The sequence below is a fragment of the Typopeltis vanoorti genome, chromosome 5, assembly GCF_054136105.1.
Source record: "Typopeltis vanoorti isolate ZY-2024b chromosome 5, IOZ_Tvanoo_1.0, whole genome shotgun sequence".
NCBI lineage: Eukaryota > Metazoa > Arthropoda > Arachnida > Uropygi > Thelyphonidae > Typopeltis > Typopeltis vanoorti.
The window spans coordinates 72,867,433-72,892,588 of NC_143553.1; the positions used below are offsets into that span (position 1 = coordinate 72,867,433).

General features: G+C 35.8%; 1 protein-coding gene across 2 annotated transcripts in view; it reads left to right on the forward strand.

The window, feature by feature from the left end:
- The window catches only part of LOC150106526 (uncharacterized), a 75,411-nt gene that overhangs the window by 23,805 nt on the left and 26,450 nt on the right, over window positions 1-25,156 (forward strand). The window contains exon 2 of one of the 2 annotated variants that reach the window (XM_090392515.1): window positions 12,634-13,767. The exons of the other annotated variant lie outside the window; for it this stretch is intronic. Within the exon in view, the coding sequence (XP_090248641.1) occupies window positions 13,657-13,767 (111 nt within the window). The 5' untranslated portion in view covers window positions 12,634-13,656. The remainder of the gene's footprint in view (window positions 1-12,633; window positions 13,768-25,156) is intronic. 2 annotated transcript variants of the gene reach the window in all.

Here is a 25,156-nt window from a genome sequence, read left to right on the forward strand (position 1 = left end):
CGATTTGCTCCATTAATAAAATTGCATGCTGCATCAATTATTCTTATCTGTCTGAAAGCCAGCTTTTGTCATACTGTTAATTTTGGTTCTTTTTTGTTTGCTGTTTTCATCTAGTTTATCACTTGATTCTGGACATGCATTAGGCTTCGATGGCTGTACTCAGCTAAAGGTGTATGTGTGTGTGTGTGTGTGTGTGTGTGTGTGTGTGTGTGTGTGTGTGTGTGTGTGTGTGTGTGTGTGTGTGTGTTCTAGTGATTTCCAGTGATTTTATTTAAGCTTAAGGAATCCTGTTGTCTGTTAAGTGCTCTGTGCTGACTGGTTTGTTTTAGGAAACGTGTGCTCGGACTTGGGATGTAGGACGTCTTTGAGTCAAAAGATACTTCCTAATACTAACTGAACTAAAATAGATTCTAGATTATTGCTCGTCATTTCATTTTGCATTCTGAATAAAGTCACTGAAAATTCAGTTTCCTTCTCCTCTTCTGATTCAGACGCTAACACAAATGTGATTCAAAGGTAAAGGAACGAGTTCAGTATGGCACTAGTTTCGTTTTCAGATGGCATATTGTATTTTTAGCGCGGTAGTGGTTTACACTGGATGAAATAGAAACAATAATCAATCATAAATATGGTTCCGTGGTTCACATTATACCACAGAATTGTCGGAAGGCACATCTTTCTGCTTTCCTTGAGTCCATAATCTTAACCCTTTAATGCAACTTGTGAAAAGACCAGGACTTGTCTTAGTCCTCGAATTTAACATCAAAAAGTATATATTTAAACAACACGATTGATATCGTAAATTTGTTACTGAAGAAATGAATGCCATATTTACAACAAAATTCATCTGAAATGATATTTAATATATATGAAAATTGTTAAAACATGCATTGAATGACGACGTCATAAACAAAATTGCAAAGTCCACGTTCAAACAAAATTGCGTTTGACTCATATCATATCATGACTCACTGTTCAAGTCATAGATTACAATGACACTAAAATTTACGCTGCAGGGTAATTATGCTTATATATATATTCCAAAAATATTGCATGAAATGAGTTGCATATTAGAGCAATTTTTCTGCCAGACAAAAACATACTACGAGATCTGTTAAAAAATAAATAAATAAATAAACTATACGTGATGAATAAAAGTACATATTATCTTTGCAATCGTCATGATAAAATTATTCAGAAACACCATTAGAAGCATTGTATATTCATATGTGATTAATTATTTTCATTGATCAGTTATTTTATTAATATCCGATTGCATTACTGTATTATTCTCTCTCTCTTTCTCTCTCTCTCTTTTCCCCTTCGCACGCACTCGCACCAACTGTGTATGATTTCACTGAATTGTTAAAAACAGCAAAATTGTCACCAAAATTTTGAAAAGAAATGGAAGGAGAACACAGCAGAAAATGTCGATTAAAAAAAGGCATTCAGAAGGTCGTGGTGGCGGGTTCGATGGCTCTCATGATATGAGTGCTAAAAACTACATAAAAGAAAGGAAATTTCATTATGAAAACATAGATCAATGTTTTCATAATGAAATTTTCATATCATACAAATTTTGTAGAAAGAATCGAAGCAGTTCTAGAAATATAAAGAAAAACGCCGCTTAAAATACAAGTGCCGGGAGGGGGGAATTATAGTTCTTAACATAGTCCATAGTCGTTCTCTAGCTAATTGTACAAAAATTCGCGGTATCTTATCACCAGAGTAGAGAAATTTCTCCTTTATTACCCGTTGGGAGTATTTAGATGAAAGATCTGGGTTTCCGGGAGGGGGAAAAACTTTCACCACTTGGGGAGTGGTGAACGTTTGAGGGGTTAAAGGGTATAAAGGTTCTTTTTCATCCTAAATGGGATTCGACCCAAGTATTTCAAACCGAAGGAAAAATATCGCATCGCCAACTCAATTGTGGAGGACCATTGCACTGCAATGAATGATCGTCAAGTGGGACCAACCTTCAAGTGCTCACAGGCGAATTCTTCACCCAACCGTTACTCCATTAGGCATTTTATACTCGTTTATCGAACCGTAGAGAGCCAATTCAGCTATCCAACTTAAATATAAATAATAAGTGTGGTCCCTTTTCTGAATTTCTGGAAAATATAGCAGAAACTCCAAGAATAGTACATAATACATTTATTTTTGAGAAACAAATGTATTTAAATTGTGGAATATTTCATGCGATTATATATAATGACAGGCTAAGGCTAAATTCATTATTACCAGCTGGTGCGATGTTACACAATAAATAAGTCATAGTTTTATCATGTACAGATGTTCGTAACCACGAATTAAAAAATAAAATAGGATGCTAGAATTAGAACGTTTTTAGTGCTATTATTTTATTAAGATTGCTTTCTTCATATTTCCTTGGTAAGCTGTTTTTATAAGGGATAAGCGGAGATAGCACACTTGAGTGTCGAATACTTCTCGATAATTAGTTACCAAGCTAAAATCCTAGTCCACTCTTCGCCAAACATAAAACCTGTCTAATTTTGATTTTGCATCATATATAATATTACCTCTTGGTAAGTTTAGAAAATTCACAATTTTTTTTTTTTTGGGTAATACTGTAAAAATAAGTTAATATGCGTAAATGAAATTATCACAATGAACTGTGGCTAATAAAACAACAAGCCACTAATTAAGCTTATTTCCACACGATGAAATTTCATCTCATAAATGATACGCAAGATCGGAATTTTAAAACCGAAATCACGGTAACTTAACTCTATATTTAAATAAACTTAATTTCACGTGCAAAATCTCAGAGAACAGTCGAGAGAAATGTAATTTTTAAGTAATTCAAACAAAACTGAGGCTTCTTCGTGAAACTAAATCAAGATGGAAAGAATTGATAGATGTCAAATCATTTTAATTTCAAACGAATTTGCAATGTTATGTAGAAAATTTTCTTCTGAAATTCAAGAATTATGATCCAAATATTGCAACAGTTGAAAGTAACAAAAAAAAAATATATTGTTTTAGAAAGTTTTTCCGCTTAGAAACTAAATTAAACTTTCCAAGGTTGCAATCGGCCTGGGCTCTTCCCATAATGTATCGTATTATACTTCCGAATGGATGTGTGCTTTACATTATGGAATTCTGTGGCAATTAATGTGAAGTCATCAGCTTCGATACAAGTAGCTTAATCGTGAAGATACTTCACGTGCAAACTTTGTTTGCATATATTTTGGATAAAGGATTAAACTAACAATATAATTTCTCAGGAAATTTAAAATTATTATTATTTTATTTACTGATTTATGAAAAAGAAACGAAAAGGATTCTAAAAGCCGAATATACCAAGGCACACCAATAACAAAACTATGCATATCAAGAGAGAACACATAATAAATATTGTACAGTAAATGATGTAATGTAGACAGTGGCTTTTGTCTTGTTCCATGTTATGTAGTGTACAATAAGTTTCAGTAAGGAAATACCGTGAGTAGACATAATAATTCAAATTATAATAACGGAATTAACTCACGTAAAATATTATTTATTAGTATAATTTTCGCCTGAGTATCACAAGCATCTTCACTACATGAATAAAGCTAATTACACAATAACTGACAATTCCAAAAGGCGTCGCCTAAATAAATTTCCTAACTTTAAAAATTTTTTTTAAAATAAATTATATATATATACACACACACACACACACACACACACACACACACACACACACACACACACACACACACACACACACACACACACACACAATTAAAAAAGTTAGGAAAGATTAGCTGATTTATAAATACTATCTCCCACAAAAGGGATAGACGTAAACCATCGGATCTGTTTAAGTTAGGAGAGTGAAATAAAGTTTCACATGTTTCTTTCTTTATAAAGCCGTTCAATGAGGACCCGACTTTTGTGAAGGACTCTTGTCTTGTTCCAATGAACTCTATGTCTAGTGTTGATGGCATGTTCCGCAAGTCCAGACTGTTCAGGTTCAAGATATTGAATATAAGACTGGTGTTCTTCTAGCCGAATAAAGGCAGATCTTTCTGTTTGTCCGAAATACGATAATCCACAAGAGCAAGGAATCTGGTAGACACCTGGATAACTGACATGAGAAAGCTTGTCCTTTGGAGAAGTGAGAAAGGTGGAGATTTTTCTGAATGGTCAAAAGGCAAAAAAAATATTTAGTGGTTTTAAAACTTTTGCTATGCTTTCACTAATGCCTTGCACATAAGGGATAGGAATACTCGTTATTTCTTCTGTATTTGAAGAGGAAGACATATCAAAACTACTCAAAGCTCTTTTGGTGAAGAAATTCTTATATCCGTTAGATAAAAAAAAGAGGAAATAACATATTGCCATTCTTTCTTTAATAGATCGTCTGAAGAACAAGAGGAGCGGACACGATGAACCAGGGTTTTAATAGTTCCTGCCTTTTGACTAGGATGATGATGAGATTCAGCATGGATATAATGGCCTGTATGAGTCTCCTTCCTATAGACTGAGAAATGTAGACTACCATCTGGTTGGCGAAGAATTAAAAGATCCAAAAAGGCTAACTGCTTATTTAATTCTACTTCTAGGGTGAACTGGATCCTTGGATGAAGTGCATTTAATTTAGAGGGAAACTGTTGTAGTTCATCAGAAGAGCCATTCCAGATAGCAAAAATGTCATCTACATATCTGAACCAATGAGTAGGTCTAGAAGAAATGTCAAGAATACGTTGCTGAAAGTGCTCCATAAAGAAGTTAGCGATAGCAGGAGAAAGACGATACGATTGCCCATTGCTGTTCCTTCGATTTGTTGATATCACTTGTTTTTAAAGGAAAAATAATCAGAATGTATTACAAAATCAAATATTTTTACAATGTCTGAAGGAAATTCTTCTTGCAGTAATTCAATGCTCAGATAAAGGAACATTAGCAAATAATGAAACAACATCTAAACTAATCATAATATCCGAAACGTCCAAATGAAGATCCGAAATTTTATTTTTCAAATCCAAAGTATTTTTTATATGAGTATTAGTTCTTCTAGTTGAAGAAGTGAGTAAATTTGATAAAATTTTAGAAATTTTATAAGTGGGACAACCTATAAAATCTACAACTGGTCTCAATGGAATACCTGATTTATGAACGTTTGGAAGACTATACAATCTAGGTGGACGACCGAAGAAGGTTTTAAGTTTTTTCTTTTGTTCCTCATCCCATATAGATAAGATACATTATCTATAAGAGAATTAAGTCTTTTCAATTGACTCCCGATAGGATCCGATGTAAGGGGCCTGTAAGTTGAATAGTCGCGGAGTAATAGAGACATTTTGTAATGAGTCCTGGGACTTCATTAAGGTGTTATATACTACTACTACTACTAATAATAATAATAATAATCCATTTCTAAAAACAAGAGAGAGAGAGAGAGAATCACATCGTTATCATGTTAGAACAAGCGATATAGTGGGAAGAAAATAGTTAGGAAGAACACCTGATGAAAAGAACTAGGATCCTGGATTGCGCATTAAATTGTCTGATATTAGCTTAGATGCGATAGTAGAGATAAAATTAGCAAAACATTGTCCATTAACAGGCGATTAGAAAAGATGCAGTCTGAGGAAGAGTCTCTAGGGAATGTGGAGGATATACAGTGATCGAAGGTTATTATTTTTGACTAAAAACTCTTATATAGATAATTCAGGGTGCATTGATACGTTGTAGAAGTGAAACAATAATTTCTGCCACTCTGTGTGATTTTTCTGGTCCTTTTCCGCTTATTAGAAAACAGCAGAATAATTAAACCACGTTTATATGCAACCATGTAAGCAATAATGGCGACGTTCAACAAATCAACCCAATATTTATCAATACAAGAATACTTGATGATGATGGTAAATCGTGTAACCATACATACACGCGTCTTGTTACCATTCCACTTTGGGGTAACATCTCATACCGTATAAACGATATGCCACTATAATTCCACTAATACTATAGTAACAATTAAGTTGTATAATGTGACTTAGTAGGTGACGAAGGTTCGTTTAATTAACGAATTAAACTAAGATGCATATAGAAAGGAGAAGCTGGTAAGCACCACGTTCAGTTCGCAGTAAAATATTTAGCCCACGGAGGAAGAGAACTTAATGACTTTCAACATGGCGACAAGAATTAGTTCTCAACACTGATTGCATTGACGCATGAACCTAAAAAAACTGAAGTCTTCAAGACTTGAAACGGATTCTTTGAATCTCACTGCAGTCTGTTTTCGTTGCATGAATATCGCGGGAGCGTATAGAACGTTACAAATCCCGATTTACATTTGCAATAGTACAAGACTACATTACATAGATGAAAATCATGATTGTGGAATAGCATGTGGAGTGGACGATTTTCGTGCTTTTGAACTGAACCATTTCTTTTAAAATCAATATTACTAGAATTATGGAAACGTTGCATTCTGGATAATGCTGCACTGCTTGCAATGGTACTGTTACTTCAGCAAGTTGCCCTTCCCAACCAAAGACATCAATTATAAAATTTGCCTCTCTGTGTTCACTGGGCATCTACAGATGCCGTATGGTCACTCCAATGCTCGGTGATGTGCCACACTAGGCCTTGTCCTGTTGTTTGCTTTTCTGGCGGCCTCAACTCTCTGAAGATCAGTCACTCCACACACACACCATCCATCCATCTCATTGATAGTCTATCCCTGCCTTTTTTTCCAGGAACTTTACCTTCTATTACAATTCTGAGAAGTCCATCCTTTCTGTGTCCAAAATATTTTAATTTTCTTCTTTCAATATCCTTAAGGAGCCTTAAAGTTCTACTGATCTTTTCTAACACCCATTAATTTGTACACCTTTTAGTATATGATATCTTCAACAGCCTTCTGTAACACCACATCTCAAAAGCAGATATCCGTTTCTTATCTGATTTTTTTAGGTTCCAAGTCTCACATCCATAAATCGCTGTTGGAAAAACAGCTGCATCCAATATCCTCAACTTTGTTCCCATGGAGATAGATCCATCCTTCCAGATTTCTAGACAGGTCTAGAAATCTGGAAGGATGGATCTATCTCCATGGATCTGACTGTTGTTTTAGCCATTCCTAACCTTTTTCTGACGTCTTCTGAACAGTAATTCTTCACATTAATAATGGATCCCAGGTACTCAAACTTGCTGACTTCCTCAATTCTTTCTCCATTAAGATGCACTTGTTTTTTAAGAGCTTCTCTGTTTGTATTTCCTATGAGAACCATAATCTTTGTCTTGCTAGGATTGAGTCCTCTGTTATTACTGATCTTGTCAACTTTGTCAAGAATTAGTCCTAGTTCTTCCATACCATAAGGAGTACTGTATCATCAACATACCTCAGATTACTGATCAATCTACCTCCTATCCTAATTTCTGTCCTGAGCTCATCCTATGCTTCACTCATGATCTCCTCCGCATATATACTAAACAAGTGAGGAGAAAGTAAACATCATTGACTAACTCTTTTCCAACTTGAAGTCAATCAGTCAATCCAACACCTGTTCTTACCGTGGCTTTTTGCTCCTTTTACAAGTTGGCTATCAACTTGATAGTGTGTTGAGGAAAACACATTCTTTTCATTACTTCCCACAGTTTCACATGCTCAGAGTCAACACAGTCAAAAGCTTTAGAGTAGTCTAAGAAACACATTACCAGTGGGAGTCTGAATTATTTATATTTTTCTATGATCTATCTAAGGCAAAGGATCTGATCTCTGGTGCCTTTACCTTTCCTAAAACCTACTTGTTTCCCTGGCATCTCTGCCTCAACTTTGGCCTCAATCCTATTTAGCATGATCTTCAATAAAATTTTGCTTGCATGAAATATCAAACTAATAGTTCTATAGTTCTTGCACGCCTTCAGATCGCCTTTCTTATGTAGTGGTATGAAAACTGACTTCTTCCAGTCTCTAGACCATGATCCTGTCTCTCATATCCTTGTAATCAATCTATGAAACACTCTTATCCCTCCGTTCCCTGTGGCCTTAATTAACTCTGCTGGGATTTCATCTGAATCTGAGGCCTTATTGCTGTAAAGCTGCTTAACTGCTCTTTCAACTTCATGCCTAAGTGGAGGAGGTTCCAAATCAAAATTTTCCTGGTGAGAGGGCTCCACATTTTCTTTATCCACTCTGCTGTACAGTTCCTCAGTATTCTTTCCATCTGTTTTTGATTTCCAATTCTTCTGTTAGTAATGCTCCATTCCTGTCTTTTATGACATTCAATTTGGGCTTAAACTTTTCCTTTAAGTCACGAATTAAATAAAACGTTCATTCACAATTGTACCTTCTCATCTGGAACTCTATTTCTTCACATTTATTAATATAGAACGTTTCCTTGTCCTGCTTGATGGCGCTTCTGACTTCTCTATGTAATATTTTGTATTCTTCAGTCATACCCGTGTCTCTTTGTTTTTCTAACCGCCTTCTTTTGATTAATTCCATGTTGAATCTGATATCCATGGGTCTCTTGGTATTCTTATTGAGCCGAGATACTTCTTCGCTGTATCCTGTATTATCACCTTAACTCCTTCCCAAAGCATTTCTGGTGAGTTCTCCTCATTGGTCTCCAAAAAATCATCCAATCGAGTTGAAGTTTCTTCTGTGAATCCAACCAAGAATTACTCTAACATCCAATCTAGTAGGATGTGCCTGACCTGGAAGTTTTCGGAGTCTTAGTCTTACTTTGGCTCTTACTAGTTGATGGTCTGTACCACAATCTGCTCCAGGTAAAGTATGTACATCAGAGATGCTTGTCTTCCACCGCAGGAGAGCCAGAATGTAATCAATCTAGTGCCTTGACCTATCAATGTTAGATGTCCAAGTATAGGTCCGTCGTGAATGTTTCTAGAAGCAGGTATTGGTAATAACTAATCTGTTAGCACGGGCAAATTCCAACAGTCTTTCGCCACGGGTGTTACGTTCACCCAGACCAAACTGCCACATACCTGACTCTCACTCTTTCCAACTTTTGCATTTAAGTCCCCTAAGATGTACAGTATATCTCTCCTTGGTTGGCAGTCCAAAACAGTTTGTAAGTTTTCATAGAATTCCGTGTAGGAATTTTATGAAAGATAGTGAAGGGTGCGTTTTATGTACCCTTCACTATCCGTGTAGGGTGCATAAACGACCACAATTAATACATTGGTAGGCTAAGCCTTAAGTCTAATAGAAAGTATCCTATCATTAATGGGGTTATAACCAAGAAGGCTTTTTGCCCGAGCTGTCTTCAGTATCGCAGCAACCCATGATGTTTTGAGTCACCACCTGAGTAAATAATTAGCTTACCATCCTGTCTTTTGAAGTGACCTTCTCCATTCCATCTGGTATCTGTAATTCCCAGGATGTCAATTTTATACCTATCCATCTCTTTACAGACAGTCTTAAGAGTACCCATCTGTAGACCCCAGACATTCCATGTGCCTATGTAAAATTCCCTTTTAAGATTAATCTTATACCTTCTGGGTTGCTCATTCACACTATCACTGACTTTTGATGGAGAGTGTAATATACTTCTCGAACAGGACCCTCTGCCTAAGCCCTGAACGCAGTTCTGATTATTCTGCGCGACGACCGATGCAACATGAGATGTGTTATAAGGCACAACCATATTAGCATTTTGGAGTGATGTCACTGCAAGAAGAAAGTGGCAGGGTCGCAGAGGCCCTTTCCACATAAGATAAGATGAAATATCAAAATAGGAAAGATTCACCCCTAGCCCTCGAATACTCAAATAGCATTGGGGGGGGGGGGGGGCAAGAAGAAAAGAAAGAAGCAAAGAAAGAAGGGGGGGGGGAACCAGTCTACAGATAATGTAACAGATGTATATTACGTGAAGTAAGGCATGGTCCAGCATCAGGTACCTCGGGTTTGCGATGCCCGTACTCACTAAAGTGAGTCCTTGAGGCCGAAAATTTGCCCCCAATTTAAAATGTAAAGGCAGCACATGCCGGATTCAACTTACGTTGTCGTCTTCAAACTTTAGTCTCGTTTGATTGGTAGGCATTTTGATTCGCAGGCCACACAACCGTCTATTGTTGGTCAATAGATGCCGTTTATTGTTGCTACAAGAAATATCCAAAGCGGTACTAGCTGCAGATATTTAGTTAATGGGATTCCCTACGAATTGGAAACTTCGGTACATCTGATCAAATCCTTCATGATAACTTGTGGGGTAGCTCACATATTTTCCAACTATTACAGCGGTCATTGTACCTTTTTTTCCTTCTAGCAGAAGGGAAAAAAAACATTTTTTTGTCTTTCCAGTAGGGAAACATTTTAGACCAAGGATAATGAAGGCAAAGTGTCCCGTGGTTGGGCCAAGAGTCCGAAAGATAATTTAATTTTATATAGCTGCTTGCTTTCTACTGAGTTTTACTTTTTTTTTTTTTAAATGCAGAAATTATTCTTTTTAATATCTGAATTAGATGTGTGTTATAGGAAGAAATGAGAAATATTTTGAATAATAAATAATTTTCGGCATGAAAATAAAATAAAACTCTTTGTATTTAATATATATACTAGGGGTAGCTCCGCGTCACCTGGCGCCTACAGCGCCCAACTGCCCCGAGTTCCGGGCTGGTAAGACAAAAACGTGAATAAAAACGTTTCAAATTTCGGCTTATCTTTATATATATATATATATATATATATATATATATAAAGCGATTCTTATACAAAACTTGGCGTCAGTGCTGTTTTCGATACTATTTTTACTGTTGCTTGCTTCTATCTGTGGAGATAACCCTGATGTACGGAACAATATAGGAGATCTTTCTGGAAGTTATTGATATCGCTTCTCCTCCGATGCTCTTCATGATGAATGGACTACGTGCAGGTGGCTATGCCAATTATCCGGTTATAGCACACTCAACTGGTGAGGCAACCGATTTCTGTCAGATCGCCATTTATTCAGCTTTTTTTTTCTTCTTTTTTCTCGATGTATTGGCTACACCGGACAACTAAAATTTTATTTAAATAATTATTCAATACGCAATACGTAAATAGTACGCAACGTAAATGCTGCGCGTGCCTTTTGTTTATTCTTCCCATCACCTTCCTTCATATGTTTTGTTGCTTTTGATTAAATTGAAAAATCTAAAGATGAAACAAAAGTCAGTTTTTGGACTGAAATATTAACTAGCGAGGTTGATTAAACATAAATATTAAATAGCGAGGTTCATTTGAAACTCAAAGTGCTGTATTTGTCACTTATTTATGGCAATAGTGTTATCTTGAAACCATGATGCTCTTCGTTCGGTACCAGCACTTGACCACATAAATACAAGTAAATGAAGATAAAAACAGTAGATTTATACGTTATATAATATAATATTTCACAATGCTTGTCCCTAAAAAAATTATGAATTTAAAGACCCTTTTTTTTGTATTCTAGTAATTAGAACGATCAATCAAGATCAGGTGACATTATTTTCGTTTTATCAATATTTTTGGAGGATAATGCGACTTTATAGCTAAAATTTCGTTTTTTAATAATTACAGGCTGATTATAACTTGCATTCTTTATAATAATAATAATAATAATAATAATAATAATAATAATAATAATAATAATAATAATAATAACGTGCATTCTTTACTTATTCTGTTTTCCTTAGACTTTATAATAGTTTATCCTTAATAAAAAATTCGTGATTTCTATTTATGCTAATATGGGAAGAATTTTTCTCATTGTGATCATTTTTAAAGGAATTCGTCCAAAACAAAGGACGAAGTCCTTTGTTTGGAAAAAAAGTGGGTTCAAATCCCGTCTGGGGATCAAAGAACCTTGATCTAAGACTTTCGAAATGAAAGTTAGTTAACCGGTTTATGTTCGTTTGTTTAAGTAGAGCAATTCGAAACCAGAAGACGACATTCTTGCATTGCTGTCATCTGTTTAAAATGAGTGCTTATTTACCACGTATAAAAGTGGGTGGAGAAAGCCATCCCTATAATAGGGACGATTCTCCACCTATATGTAATATCTGCGTATCAGTAAGGTAAGAATGACTATATCTATTTGTTAATCTTGAGTAAATAACTGTTATAATGAATTTTTTTTCTTATGTAGATGTAATTTCTATGACTTCTGTTTTTATTTTATGCAAACCACACTTGATCTATTACATCGTTTTAAACTACTGACGGTCATCTGATATATGCTATTGTTAAATATTTTCCTCTTTAACACAACGTGGATTTGTAGACGTTGCTGTTTTAATAGTGCTTTTAAAATACATACTTGTTAACGACTACATCATTATCTCAGCTGGATTATGTCACTTGGGAAGATTAATGTAAGTGCGTATATACCCACTAGTGTATTGCTGTACATATTCTACGCATTATCCACATGGTAGTAACTGTACATATCATTATCTTAATCGCTTTTGACTGTTTTTCATTGCACATAACTGTTGCGTGATCATAAATAGTCAAATGATACATAAATAGACACTAGGTATGCTATTATGGTTGAAAATGCGCACATATTACAAAATGTCATTAAGGAGAGTAATACAGCATTAGCGACAACGTCACACTTTTGCAACTAACATCAAAGCAATGTTAAAAATTCAATGTTTAATTCAGGAATTTTTCCCGCCTTTCAGGGTGCAGCAGACATCAACCTTGAGCCACGTGTGTTGTTGGACAGCATAATAATTACGTCTGTTCCGGTCAAGGCAAGTACGGGCTTCCCTAACGTAGGCCTCTTGCGCGCACGCACGTACACACACACACACACACACACACACACACACACACACTGGAACCCATCACGGCGTCCTAAAGAGTTAATCGCCAAGAAAAGTGCCCCGTTCAAAAAGCTTCTCCGGAAAGATGCTGTTGCTGCTTCTCGGGACCGAAGAGTACTCCGCATTCAGTAATTCGAGCAGAGTGAGGCGTGTCCATTCCCACCCCCTGTGTTCGTATCCCCACGTGCGATAAGAAACGCTGGAAATACTAGCCACTCGCGAGCGGCCACTGCGTAATGACAGATTTTGGTCGATGAGAAGTTGTGGCACAGGAATGCGAGGGACCACTTCAAGGTGATTTGTTGTACGGCGTCAAAACTTTGGAACGCCACGCGCGCAGCTGCGGGGAAGTTAGGAGAGAGCGAGCGAAAGCGAGAGAGAGAGAGAGAGAGAGAGAGAGAGAGAGAGAAGAAAAAAATCAAGAATGAACTGCAAGAGAGATGGGGTTGGAAGAAAAAAAGATCAAGTCTTTGATGAGCAACTATCTGTCCGTTTTCGGGTTTGTGTACTTGTGTCAGTATGTGTTTATAACTCCACCGATCCACAGTGGGAACCAGTGCAAGAGCTGACCGCCTGCAGGAACAGGGGCCAATTTTAGTTTGTGATTCTGTCATCGCTCCATGTGTGTGTTCTCCGAAATGGGGATAGTTTCTCGCAACGTTTTATAATGCCATCCAATGGATAAGTAGAAAAGGGAGTAAGTGAAGGAGAGTGTGTGTGTGCGAGTGTGTGTGTGTGAGAGAGAGAGAGAGAGAGAGAGAGAGAGAGAAAGAAAGAGAGCGAGCATGTATGTAAGTGTGTATGTGCGCGCGCGCTACTGAGAAGACAGTGCCCCCTTATTCTTCATCCCAAGGTTAAACATCGAAGAGGCAAAACACGATGCCGAATTCTCTCCGTACAAAGTCACAGTGCATGTGTGGGGAGGCCCAGCAAGGCAGATTCAGTCACATCGAAATGGACGAACTCTTAGCCACCCTTAGGAAAAGCGTGGTAAGTACTTGATTGTCATTATTATTTTATTTATGGTATTTAGAAAGAATTTTACATTCGCCAAAAAACGTTTGGTTAGTGTTATCTTTGCGATGGCCTTTTGAATGATTGATTACAATATTTACACAAAATTCACATTTAATTATGATGAAAGCTATGGTAGATACAAATATTATATTATTAATAGCGAATGTTATTTCTATGTATAATACAGAATACTATATAAACAGTTAAGAATACAGATTATAATGTCTCTTATTATAACAACTATTATTGTCTCTGTAAGAGCTTTATTGTAATATTAGAGACTACTCCATTAATACATTGAACATTGTTTTGCATATAATTTAAAATAAACTGAATTGACAACGCTTGATAACGACTTATCAAGTGTTGTCAATTCAGTTTAACCCTCCCTTCCTTTTTCTTATCATTTGATCAGCATTTCCTATATTTTCCCGTGCTGAACACGAAAATGATTCCGATTTAGTTTGATCTCGTTAGGTTTCTAGAAGATCAAAATATTCATTTTTTATATTAATTGTTACGCTAAATTCTTTACGAGCACGAATTTGTCTTATCATGTTTTTTCTCTTTAATTTCTGTTCGTATATAAATCTGAGGCATCCCCCTCATCAAATGAGCAATAATCGATCAACGTGTTAAAACTTTACACCGAACGATGAATTTCATCGTTCGGTGTGAGACCTTATTGGAGGCCTGAAGTGGCTTGAAATAGTTCTGTGTTTCGTCTATAGAGCACGGTTTCCGAACTGTGTAAAAAAATAAATAAATACAAAAATATATACATGAAATAAATAAAAATAAATTCTTAGCCTACCTACGAATGCACTACAGGTTCGCAAATAAACCTGCCGTGGGTGGAAGACATAAAAAAATGCAAGAAACATGTTTCGAGATAGATGCGAGAAAAAAAAAATCAATTGTGTCATCCCTAAATATTCGCTGGATTTTACCATTTTACTCAGCCAAGTGAAAAAAGGGAACTTCAAAATGGCTTAAAAATAAACCAAAAATCTTCCCAACACCCCAAACGAACATAAAGTTATAAGATATTCACAAAATATTGAGAATGACTTTGAATTGGTTGGTAATACAATAAATGAAATACAACCAAGACGAGATGAAAAAATCAATCTGATTCGTCTCTAAAATTTGCACTGGGAAGCGAAAATTGAAGGCATTTTAGTAGAACAAAATGAAATGGTTACGGATATCATTCGTTGTCGAGGAATTCGAAATATTTTCCCAACTCTTGCCAAGTGCATATTAATTATAACTCTCCTCAAGTTCAACATCCGCTGCAGCCCAAACCCAGCTGAGTCAGTGTTGGTACATCCCGCAGTAATAGAGGGGCCCTAATGTGGTTCCGAAAATTAATTCTCTTTAGTTTTATTCCAACATAATTATAGGAGAAAAGACTCATAAAAGTCAGCGGGTAATTATAAATTGACTCAGGCAATAGCGAGCCTTGCAGTTTATAACTTGGCAACGTGCCTATCAAGGAAATGCGAACATCTTCATGTGTCAAAGTGCGACCGGGAAAAACTAAAAATGACCCCCATAAAATGAAATTCTTCTTCTTCGCCCTCTTGCGAACATCATCAATTCTGAGCAAAGGCTCAATTTAAGGTGTTCGTGCGTGTTACTTTACTGTTGTAAAACAATGTTTAACATCAAACGCTTCGGAAAGGTTATTTCTAGTGTTTGCCGCCTTCTTTTATTCATAATTGTTTTTTACAATTACAGTAATTACTGTAATAAGTTTACATCGACAAAGTGTTCGTGTTATTTTCTTCTCAGAAATCATAAGAAGAATCATAAAATTCATTTTCATCCAGAACTATGACTTATTCCGGAGAATAAGTCATGATTTTTTTTTACTGATTTCATCTTATTTAGGTTTGAAACTGATACGACGATATATCAGTTATTGTAAATTTGAAAATAGTTATTGGATTTTAATTCTTTATGTATTTTAATTCTAATTCTTATTTTTAATTCTAATTTTAATTCTTAAATGTATGTAATAATAATATAAACTTTCTTTCTCGGTCATCGAAAATATCCTTGATTCCTCCACTTGAGAGCTGAGCATGCGCTACACATACGAACTACATAACAAGACCAAATAGATTTTGATGACTAAAAGACCAATGATTAAATTGACCTTTCGTTTTTCAGCTGGGGATTAGCCATTTCCTGTTATTTCATCGTTAGCCAATCCAGTGATTTTCTTCCATTGTTTTTTTATTAATTTTAAATCTCCAATTGCCTTGCCTTCGTAATGATTGAAGAAATTCCACCTGCATAAATACAGTTTAAAAAAGAATTATCAACGCCTACGCCCATGATTTAACCATGGCCGTATGTTGACATTGCAATTAAATAGAAGTTTATAATTAATCACCTAAGAGTTGGTGCTTCGTTGTATCATGTGGTCTCCAACGTTTTCTTATCCGCACAAATGTCACACCCACTGACATTATAGTTGCCACCAATAGAGCGAACTCCACGAGTTCGTGGAAGCATGTCCTTCATTTTTTTAAACCTCAAAACCCCATTACTTTTTCCCTCATTTATTGGTTATGTGCTTTCATCTATTAAATCCCCAACCAGATTTAATATCTACGTATTTCATTCTTTCTTGACATGGCATAACATTAAGCAAGCGTTTTAAGTAAATAACACTATCTTAATATAAGTTCTAATTCCAAGCACTTCAAAGTTATATATGGGAATGCGTTATGGAAACGTAAAATGGTCTTCAATTTCTTGTTTAACGGCAGAAAGTTCTTGGCGAGAACTACACCGGATCATTAGGTTTGCCACTAAATTATTTTATGGGATACTTAGTTATTACTAAAGCTGCTCCTGGGTTTTAACATTTAATGTTTCACGTGCTCTTAATGTGTAAGGATTATGCAAATCGCTTCATAAAAGTAAGTTGGTTGCCACGCTAAGCAGAACATCAAGAGTTGATGACCTCCCAACACGGAGTCAGAATTAGTCAGAAGGCTGTAACACAAAATTACCGAGTATGAAGAAGTTGTGTCCTCTATTTACAAGCTTCTTATTCTTGACTAAATCGCTGTCTTTCACTTCTATAAATCTGTCACGCGGCATGCGTACTCAGTTAATGGTTTGTTATTAGTGTCAATTCAATCTCCTTCTTAACAACGGTAAATAGATTCGTAAGAAATATCCCGCAAAGCTAGGACTATGATAAAATATTTAATAACGTTGCGAAGTGCGTTTTAATAACCTTCTTCGGATGTAATATAGTTAATTTTGATATAATCAAGATAAAGATTTAAGCACCAAATATTTAATTGCGTTTGTATACCAATTTAAATTTTCGATTAACCATCATCAAGCTTAATTAATCATACTAAGATGAAACAGGATTTTTGGCGTCTCCCAGTGTAGCCTGGGGGATTTCCCCTTATAACAACCAGGAAGCGTCTCTCTCTCTCTAACTTACAAAGTTATACATTCATTGTGCATGGAGTGAGATCATTCGTCACCTAAACAGTTAATTGGCTGTGGTGAAGAAGATGCCATCATCTCATCAGATAACACTCTCTACGTTCCAACTTGACTTTCCTTTATAAAAGTCAATCAGCTTACGTCACATGCTTAAAACCGCAGTTCTTTACTTAGGACCGCAAAGTATAACTTTTCATTTACGGAAAAACACAAGAATGACCTTGAATTTGAACTATTTGCCCCTTACGAACAACGCTGTGTCGAAACCTTGAACTAATCACCCTCGGTCATTCATCTGACATTCGTCTATTTCTTGTAGTCTTTTTTTCGATAGTTCCATAAGGTCTTTTCCTATCGCGATAGAAATATTTCTGTTCGTTATCACTCTCCGACAAAGTTTTCTGATGTCAATTTGAGTTTTTGCGTATCAGAAATTCGAAATTTGTCAAACCTCCAAACTTTCCCGAAACAAATTTTAACATCTTTAAGTTTTAGAACTGAAGATAGAAACGAAATTGAATGGCAATAATTGGAGTTCTGACTTAAGAAAAGAAAGTACGGATGTCAAAATATATTGCCTAATTTTTTGTGATTTATTTAAAAAAAAAAAAAAAAAAAGAATGGAAAGGAAATCATTCTGAATCGATTTTATAAAACCGCTGGTTTGTCACATAAAAATAAGACGCCATTAGCTCTTCTTGGCCATCAACCAAAAACAGACGCTAAATCCTTTCGACACGGTAATAATGGTAGTTGAAGTGTAATAATCGTTATAAAACAAGACTGGCAATTTAACCTTTCTGACGTCCTTGGCTTATTCCTTCCGTTGAAGTCTCCAAGAACGACTGGCTATAAACCCTAAGCAAATGATCTCATGAACACATTTCGCGCCTCTAATCGTTCTATAGACTTATAGCTACAAGAATGATGCCACATCAGATTGTGTGCCTGTGATCGATAGAACGTAGCTTACTTCTGTAAATTACTTCGTAAATTAATAGGAAAAAATTCCAACCAACTATCAGAAAGGAAACACCAAACTACAAGTAATTATTACGCCAGTGATCATTTGTTACTAAACTCTGGCGGTGTGTGTGTGGGGGGGGGGAGTTAATAAAGATTTATCCATAGTGTTCAGCACAAGCAGTCAGCCATATGTAAGTTAGTGCAAACTGGTTAAATACGCCAATACGAAAAGAGTGTTGAGAACGACAGTAAATCGCTCTCTCTGTTTTTCTATGAATTTCTGTGTGCAATTAGTACTTCGAATGAAAGGGCAAAGCAAATACGCTTCTGTAGTTTGGCATAGCAGAATGCTATTACCACCCACAGGGAAGCAGTTACCAGTTATTGCGATTCTGTAAGATCCAATTCATAGTTACAGAATCATGATCCATATATTTTTACAGATCCGTTGATCTCAAGGAATCTGAAAATAGGAAAATGTGCCTAAACGAGATAAGGGTATTTAAGTTAAGGGATATTACATCCCATATTGTTTCATAGCCGAATAAGAAACTCAAAGAGTTTCATGCCGAATATAGTAAATATATAAAGTTCGGAGAATCCAAGCGTAAGCAAATAACTGGATAGTGTATTACAACTGACCCTTTAGGGAGTGCAACACTGAGGCAACTCATGGTGGAGCAAGCTCCGATCACTATTCTTGATATTTCCCCATAATGTGAAACCCAGCTCCTAGGAGCTGTATTACTGTTCTACTTTATGAGTGAGAGAAGATCACTACCCAGACCGGTTTCAACCTTTATTGAGGTCTCATCAGTGAGTAGGTAGACCTAGTTAATACCAAGTTTGTAGCGAACAGAACTTACATATACCCTACTATGGGGTATTTCTTGGAACTGCTAGTTGGTGCGTTCAGCGATATGCTCGCAGTTACCTCGCACTCTTGGACGACTTGAATGATCAGTCACAACTTTGCGATTCGATTACGCCTTGTTTTTTCTTCTTTTATTCAGCAAAGAATTGTAACTATAAATACAATTCATTCGGGACACATCTAACATGAATATTAAGATTATCATCGTTGCTAATGCATATCGGATTGGACATAAATGTCAGATGTTTTATTATTCTTAATATTTATCTTGACAAAAGGGTGTCGCTATTTTAAATGCAGACATTTAATCTAATTTGAAATGATTTGCATCTGATAGTTGCTATAATATAGTTATTGAGATACTCAAAAAGTTTTTTCACTTTCTAGCTCATCTGAATCTAATCAGTGGATGGCAAGATGGCGACAGTTTAACAAAACGCTGTATATTTTTACAGTACACAAAATATGAATCGGTGATTTTTGTGTAAAGAGAAATGAGGAGAATTCAATTACTCAGTTTCATCGTTCCTAAGATAACCTTGCTGTATCTCAATTGAGAGGACTGTGCGACATGTGATTGTGTTTCGGTTGGATAAAACCTGGATTATGAAGGAAGAGCGAGAATTTTATAATCGAAAAGAAATTCACCTTCGTGGATTTTTCCTACTTTTAGTTATCTCATCCACGACTGTCTACAAAACTGGATTTTCCTCCCCCTTCCCATTGAAGTTTAAGTTTTTCATCTCACCAATTAGGCAGAATAAATGCAATTAATGGGCATACTCTGACCTCATAATGTTAGTCGATTTGGCAACAACTCTAATCAATCCAGCTTAACCCTATTCACACTTTAAAAAAAAATCATTCACCATATCGCTGAAACTAACAGAAAAATTAGTTTTAAAAAAATCGCTAAATTAGTTGTGAAAACATCGAAGAAGACAGTGTCGTAAAGAAAGTTGTTTGTAGACGAAGCAACAACAAGCGCAGTTGTAGAATTTAGGGTTTTAGTTTTATCCAATCAATATCTACATCAAGAAACAGAAGCCTCAAAAGTGAATGTGTGATGTACATTTACAAACATAGAGATGCTAGGCGTTTTTCATTACTTACAGAGAAAACATCAAACCTTATTCTTAGGAGGTATGCATGAAGGAATAAGCCACATTGCAACATGAAACTGTGAACCCTACCGCCCCGTTGTATCTCGTGGCTAACAACGATATCTCCCTTTGATTGTGCAAGTACTGTTTAGGACACGAAAAATCTTTGTGAGGACTTTTCGTGTCCGAAAGAGTATTCGAACTGAGGTCTTTGCAACCAACCAAAGGGAACATCGTTGTTATTGATTCCTTAACTCGGGTGTGTTCTCCCGCAAACAGGTAAAGCAAAACGACCCAATGAACATACCGTATATATCAACAGATCTACGATTGTAATCCAGAAGAATTAAAAATGCATATAAACCTCCCTTCAGTCAGTGAGGTGGTGGTTTCATACTGAGAGATGAAATTCGCTTCCCAGACATCCATACCCACACCGGAATTCGAACCCACGACTTATTTTGTAGCGGAAACGCTACCCATTCGGCCAACCAGGCTGGCATATGGTACAGTTACGGGTATCACTGCGTTCCAGGTTGTTCTGACTGTTTGAAGATCTCCACACTTGAAAAGAAGAGGCTCAATCAGAATCCTACTTGATGAGACAAATATAATTTAAGACGATGAGAAGTAGATCCAAGAATAGAACTATTCAATGTAGCCATTTCATGAAATTCTACAACAACATCGAAGGAAGCTTCAACACTTGTGGTGATTAACCTTAAGTTAAGATAAAATTAGAAACGCAGTGGTCAGGAACGTTTACTGCGTATATTTGAATGGGTGCAATCCACATTTTTGGAGTGCCCATCCTTTCGTGCCAACTTACCGACCTAACCCTTGAAAACATGGACTCGTGCTCTAAGTGGTAGAATGCTTACGTTTTTGTCACAACACCGAGTAAAAATGAAATGTTTAAAATATATTTTACCTTATGCATTCATATTTTTGATTTCAGAAAGTACAGCATACTATAGGCTACACACAGATTCTGAATTTATAACAACAGAAACCACTTCTTACAAAATGTTCTTTGTGTAATGTTCCATTTACAGTATTTAAGTCGAAGTGTCGGAAACATCTTCAAATTGCAAAACATCAAGTTTGATCGATAATTTTGTCGAAGTAGCATGACAAACATTCTACGTTTGGTCTCTAGAACAGGATTCCTGGTCTATGTAAAAAATACAATAAATAAAATAATAAAAAATGGTCAGACAATCCTTGGCTGGCCCTTAGCTTGGGTACATCCTAGAAAGCGGTCTTACACAATTAACCAGACAGATTTCTAATAGAAACATAAAAAGAACATTTTGAATTTTTACTTTACCCACACCTACACGCGCGCGCGTGCGTTTTTTCGAAATATGCATTTTCCACCCACCCCAAGTCCTTTCCGTTTAACTTATGGTCTTTAGACCATTGAGGTCATAATATTTACTGTGTACAACTTATTACTTTTCTTTATAAAATAGCCTCATTCTTCATCTCTGTTTGCCTTCATCCTCTGCAATAGGTTTTGACTTTCCACATCTCCGTATTGCCCAGCAACAACATGCCTTAGTCATTTATGAGGAACATCAATAATTTTCTTTTCTACACTACCGCTGCGGTCACCAGAGCACTGTAAATCTTTATGTCTCTCGTGTAACATTTGCTATAAATAATGCAAAAAAAAAAAAAGTTGAACAATGTGCTTAGGCATACCACAAAGTGAAATAGTTTTTAACTTGGTTTAATGGTTTTTTTTCCAACAGGATGTGTTAGGAATGAAGATAATAGTTCTATTTTTATATGAAAAATGTCAAATAATATTAAACTCCCATCATACGTAAATGGTTGCGTAAGGTAGGACAGTAATAAAAGATCATCCACGTTCCTTAGATGAACTATTGATACGAAGAAATGGTTATAAAATTCGGTCATAAAATCATAAATCAAGAAAGGAACAATTATGGATGTTTTATCCTTCAACGGTTTTGTTGATGGATAAAGCTCAGAAGCGTTGATAAAAATAGAGGCGTAGTTTCGCATTTCTTCTTCGAAAATTCTCTTTCCTATTAGTTTCCTTTTTCTCTTTGGTACAAAAAGTCTTTTTTGTAAAACAAAGACTTAAGACGCTTATGATTGTCGTTTGTATTTTGTTTTGAGTTTCGTCTCCTGGTCCGTGTCTTTTAAATGAAATATTTGGTTACAGACAGTGTAGTATTTCGCTTTAGACTGAATTCTTTATTTTTCTTTCTTTCTTATCCAAGTAGAGATTTCAGTTTTCCATTAAACTGTCAAGTTTGTCGGACAGCAGCATACGAAGATCTGGTTTGTTGGACTATAGAAAGAGATTTTCTCCTACAAAATTAATCTCAAAGTGAAGGTACATGAAGACTCAGTGGAAATTCCATTAGTTGTTGCTTTAGTAAATACAATAAGAAGCTGATTTCACCACTGATTATTCTTCAAAATCTTTCTGGTTTCTGAAGTCAAGTAGGAATCAATGGGCGCTCAATGAATTAAAGAACATTTCTAAAAAGGAAGTTTTTGTGGGATTAGCGAGAGAGACACATTAAAGATTCTTCAGCTCCAGAAGTTTCGCGTGCGTGCGTGCGCGCGCACACTGTTTGTGAGAAACCGACTGTTGGTTAGCAACACGGAGTTGCAACTTGGGGGTCCTCATAGTGGATATATGTTTGTGCGCGTGCACTTTTGGAAACATAACATGATAGGTATTATAGCATTGATAGATATTGGGTCCAGAACCATAACAACTGTTTCTCTGAACCAATAGCCTGAAAAACAATCCTTCCAACACTGAATTCTATACTTTTCACGGCAAACAGAATGCTAATTTGAAATGAGTAGACATGGCTCTAAAACTCTGCTTCATTTATCATCTTATCTACTTGAAAAACAAGCTCATTGAGTCCATAAAAGTTCTAAATCTCCATGGAGATCGATGAAATGGCATCTTCTTAGAAACCGGCACTTTATTAGATCTGTATTCCATACCCACATCTAAAATAAAACTTACCTAAATATTGTTTTTCTTGTTTTTTTATTAATTACAACTTCCCTATAATAAATCAATATGTCAAATTGTACCCTTATCTCAGCCCACTAAATGAGTTGTTTCTGCTGGCAATCTTAATCAATGACAAGTCACTATTAATCTCAATAAGAAACTACCTTGGGATCATTAAGCGGTATAAACCATCGATAGATAAAAAATGACCTTTTCCATTATTTCTTACAACTTTCACGACAACAGTACTAATGGTGTTGCTGTGAGTCGCATTTATTCCTATTTAGCTTTGTGTTTCGTTTTCCCCACTTTTTTTTTCATGATTGCGGCAATAACATAATTTTAATTCATTTCTTTATTTTCTTAATAACTTGCCAATGTATGACTTTATATTTAACAATTATAATTAGAAGCTGAAATATTTACAAATGAAATCACGCACCTTCCTTATAACCATCTAACCCGTTTTCATGACAATTAAAAATATTCGAGAATAAAATATTCTTTAATATTTTTATTCGGTTTATTATTTCCAATCATCCGTGGTGTTCAAGAATGACTCATGACTGAATGGAAGACTTTCGTTCTTAAAGAATATTACCGGTTAGCAACAGCACCATAAGAGAGGTGCCAGAACTCTCACGAGGCTCTATAAAGGCACATATTATCATCGTTTGAATCGCACACTTTTTGGTGCAGATCACCTTGTACTGCGTCTCCTTTTACATCGCTGCATTCGCCGGTCGATGCACGCGCCTGTAATGGCAACGTTATCGATCTGCTCTGAGACCTCTGAAAGTCCATCGGCGTGACCTAGTTTCGTGTTGCACATCCTATTACTGCGTCTGTGTTTTTCCTAGGTTTCCGTGATACGGAAGATGAGCTAATCGAGACAGCGTGGAGTTGACAAAGAAGACTGTTGATTCTTGCATCGTTTGCCCTTCACTAAGCTACTTTTATTCTTATCTGCAAAGGAATTCATCTCAACTTCACATAAAGAAACATATCGTTGGTGGATGTAGGACTAATCCAATTCTATTGGATTACTCCTGCATATTTTCAGATTTATCATTAAAACAAGGCTTTTAACTGACGTCGGACTTAACGTAATAATTTACCAATATTTTCAACAACTTCTGGATTTTCTATAAAGTTGAAATTTGTGGTCCTTCCTTCTAAATTTGTTGCCTTTTACCAATAAAAATCCATCATTTAACTCTTCGGTAGAAAGCTAATATAAGTGAGACGTATCCAGATATTCGCTAACCAGTTAACTCTCCTTTTTTTTAGATATACTATCTCAGTTCATGTTCAAGAATATTTTAACCATTTCTATCCATGAGGAAATATAAAAATCTCGTAACATTGATGAAAAATTATAAGGTGACATTTTTGTGTATGTACAGATGTTTATATTGTGGGTTTCCTTTAATATTTCTGTTCAACAATTGATCCCATTCCAAAGTCTATAGACATATATTTCATCTCCAGTCAGAAAAGTGTAGATTTTTCATCTCGAGAGATAAGTTATTTCAGGTGAAGCTAATTCTATGATTCTGCAGAATCATCTTTCGATTTAGTAAGGCATCATCGGATAACCTGGAATATTTTTTGTATAATTGCTGTAGCTATAGCAACTTGTGTTTCACAAACTGCATGGAAATTCAAGATTGTCGCAAATCTATAAAAAGATCAAGTTCATTAATTTACTGTTTTTTTTAATAAAAAATAAATAAAATCTTTAAAAAGTTTCTTTTCCCTTTCTCATGGAGTATTTAGCATCCCCTACAGCTCTAGAAACTATTCTCCGGAAATATCTGCTGTGCTCTAGTTCCAAGAGCTGACTTTAGAGGGCGTGGCTGAGTGATACATCATGGTAGGATGAATGAAGAGTCTCTGATAGATTACATTCTCTTTCGT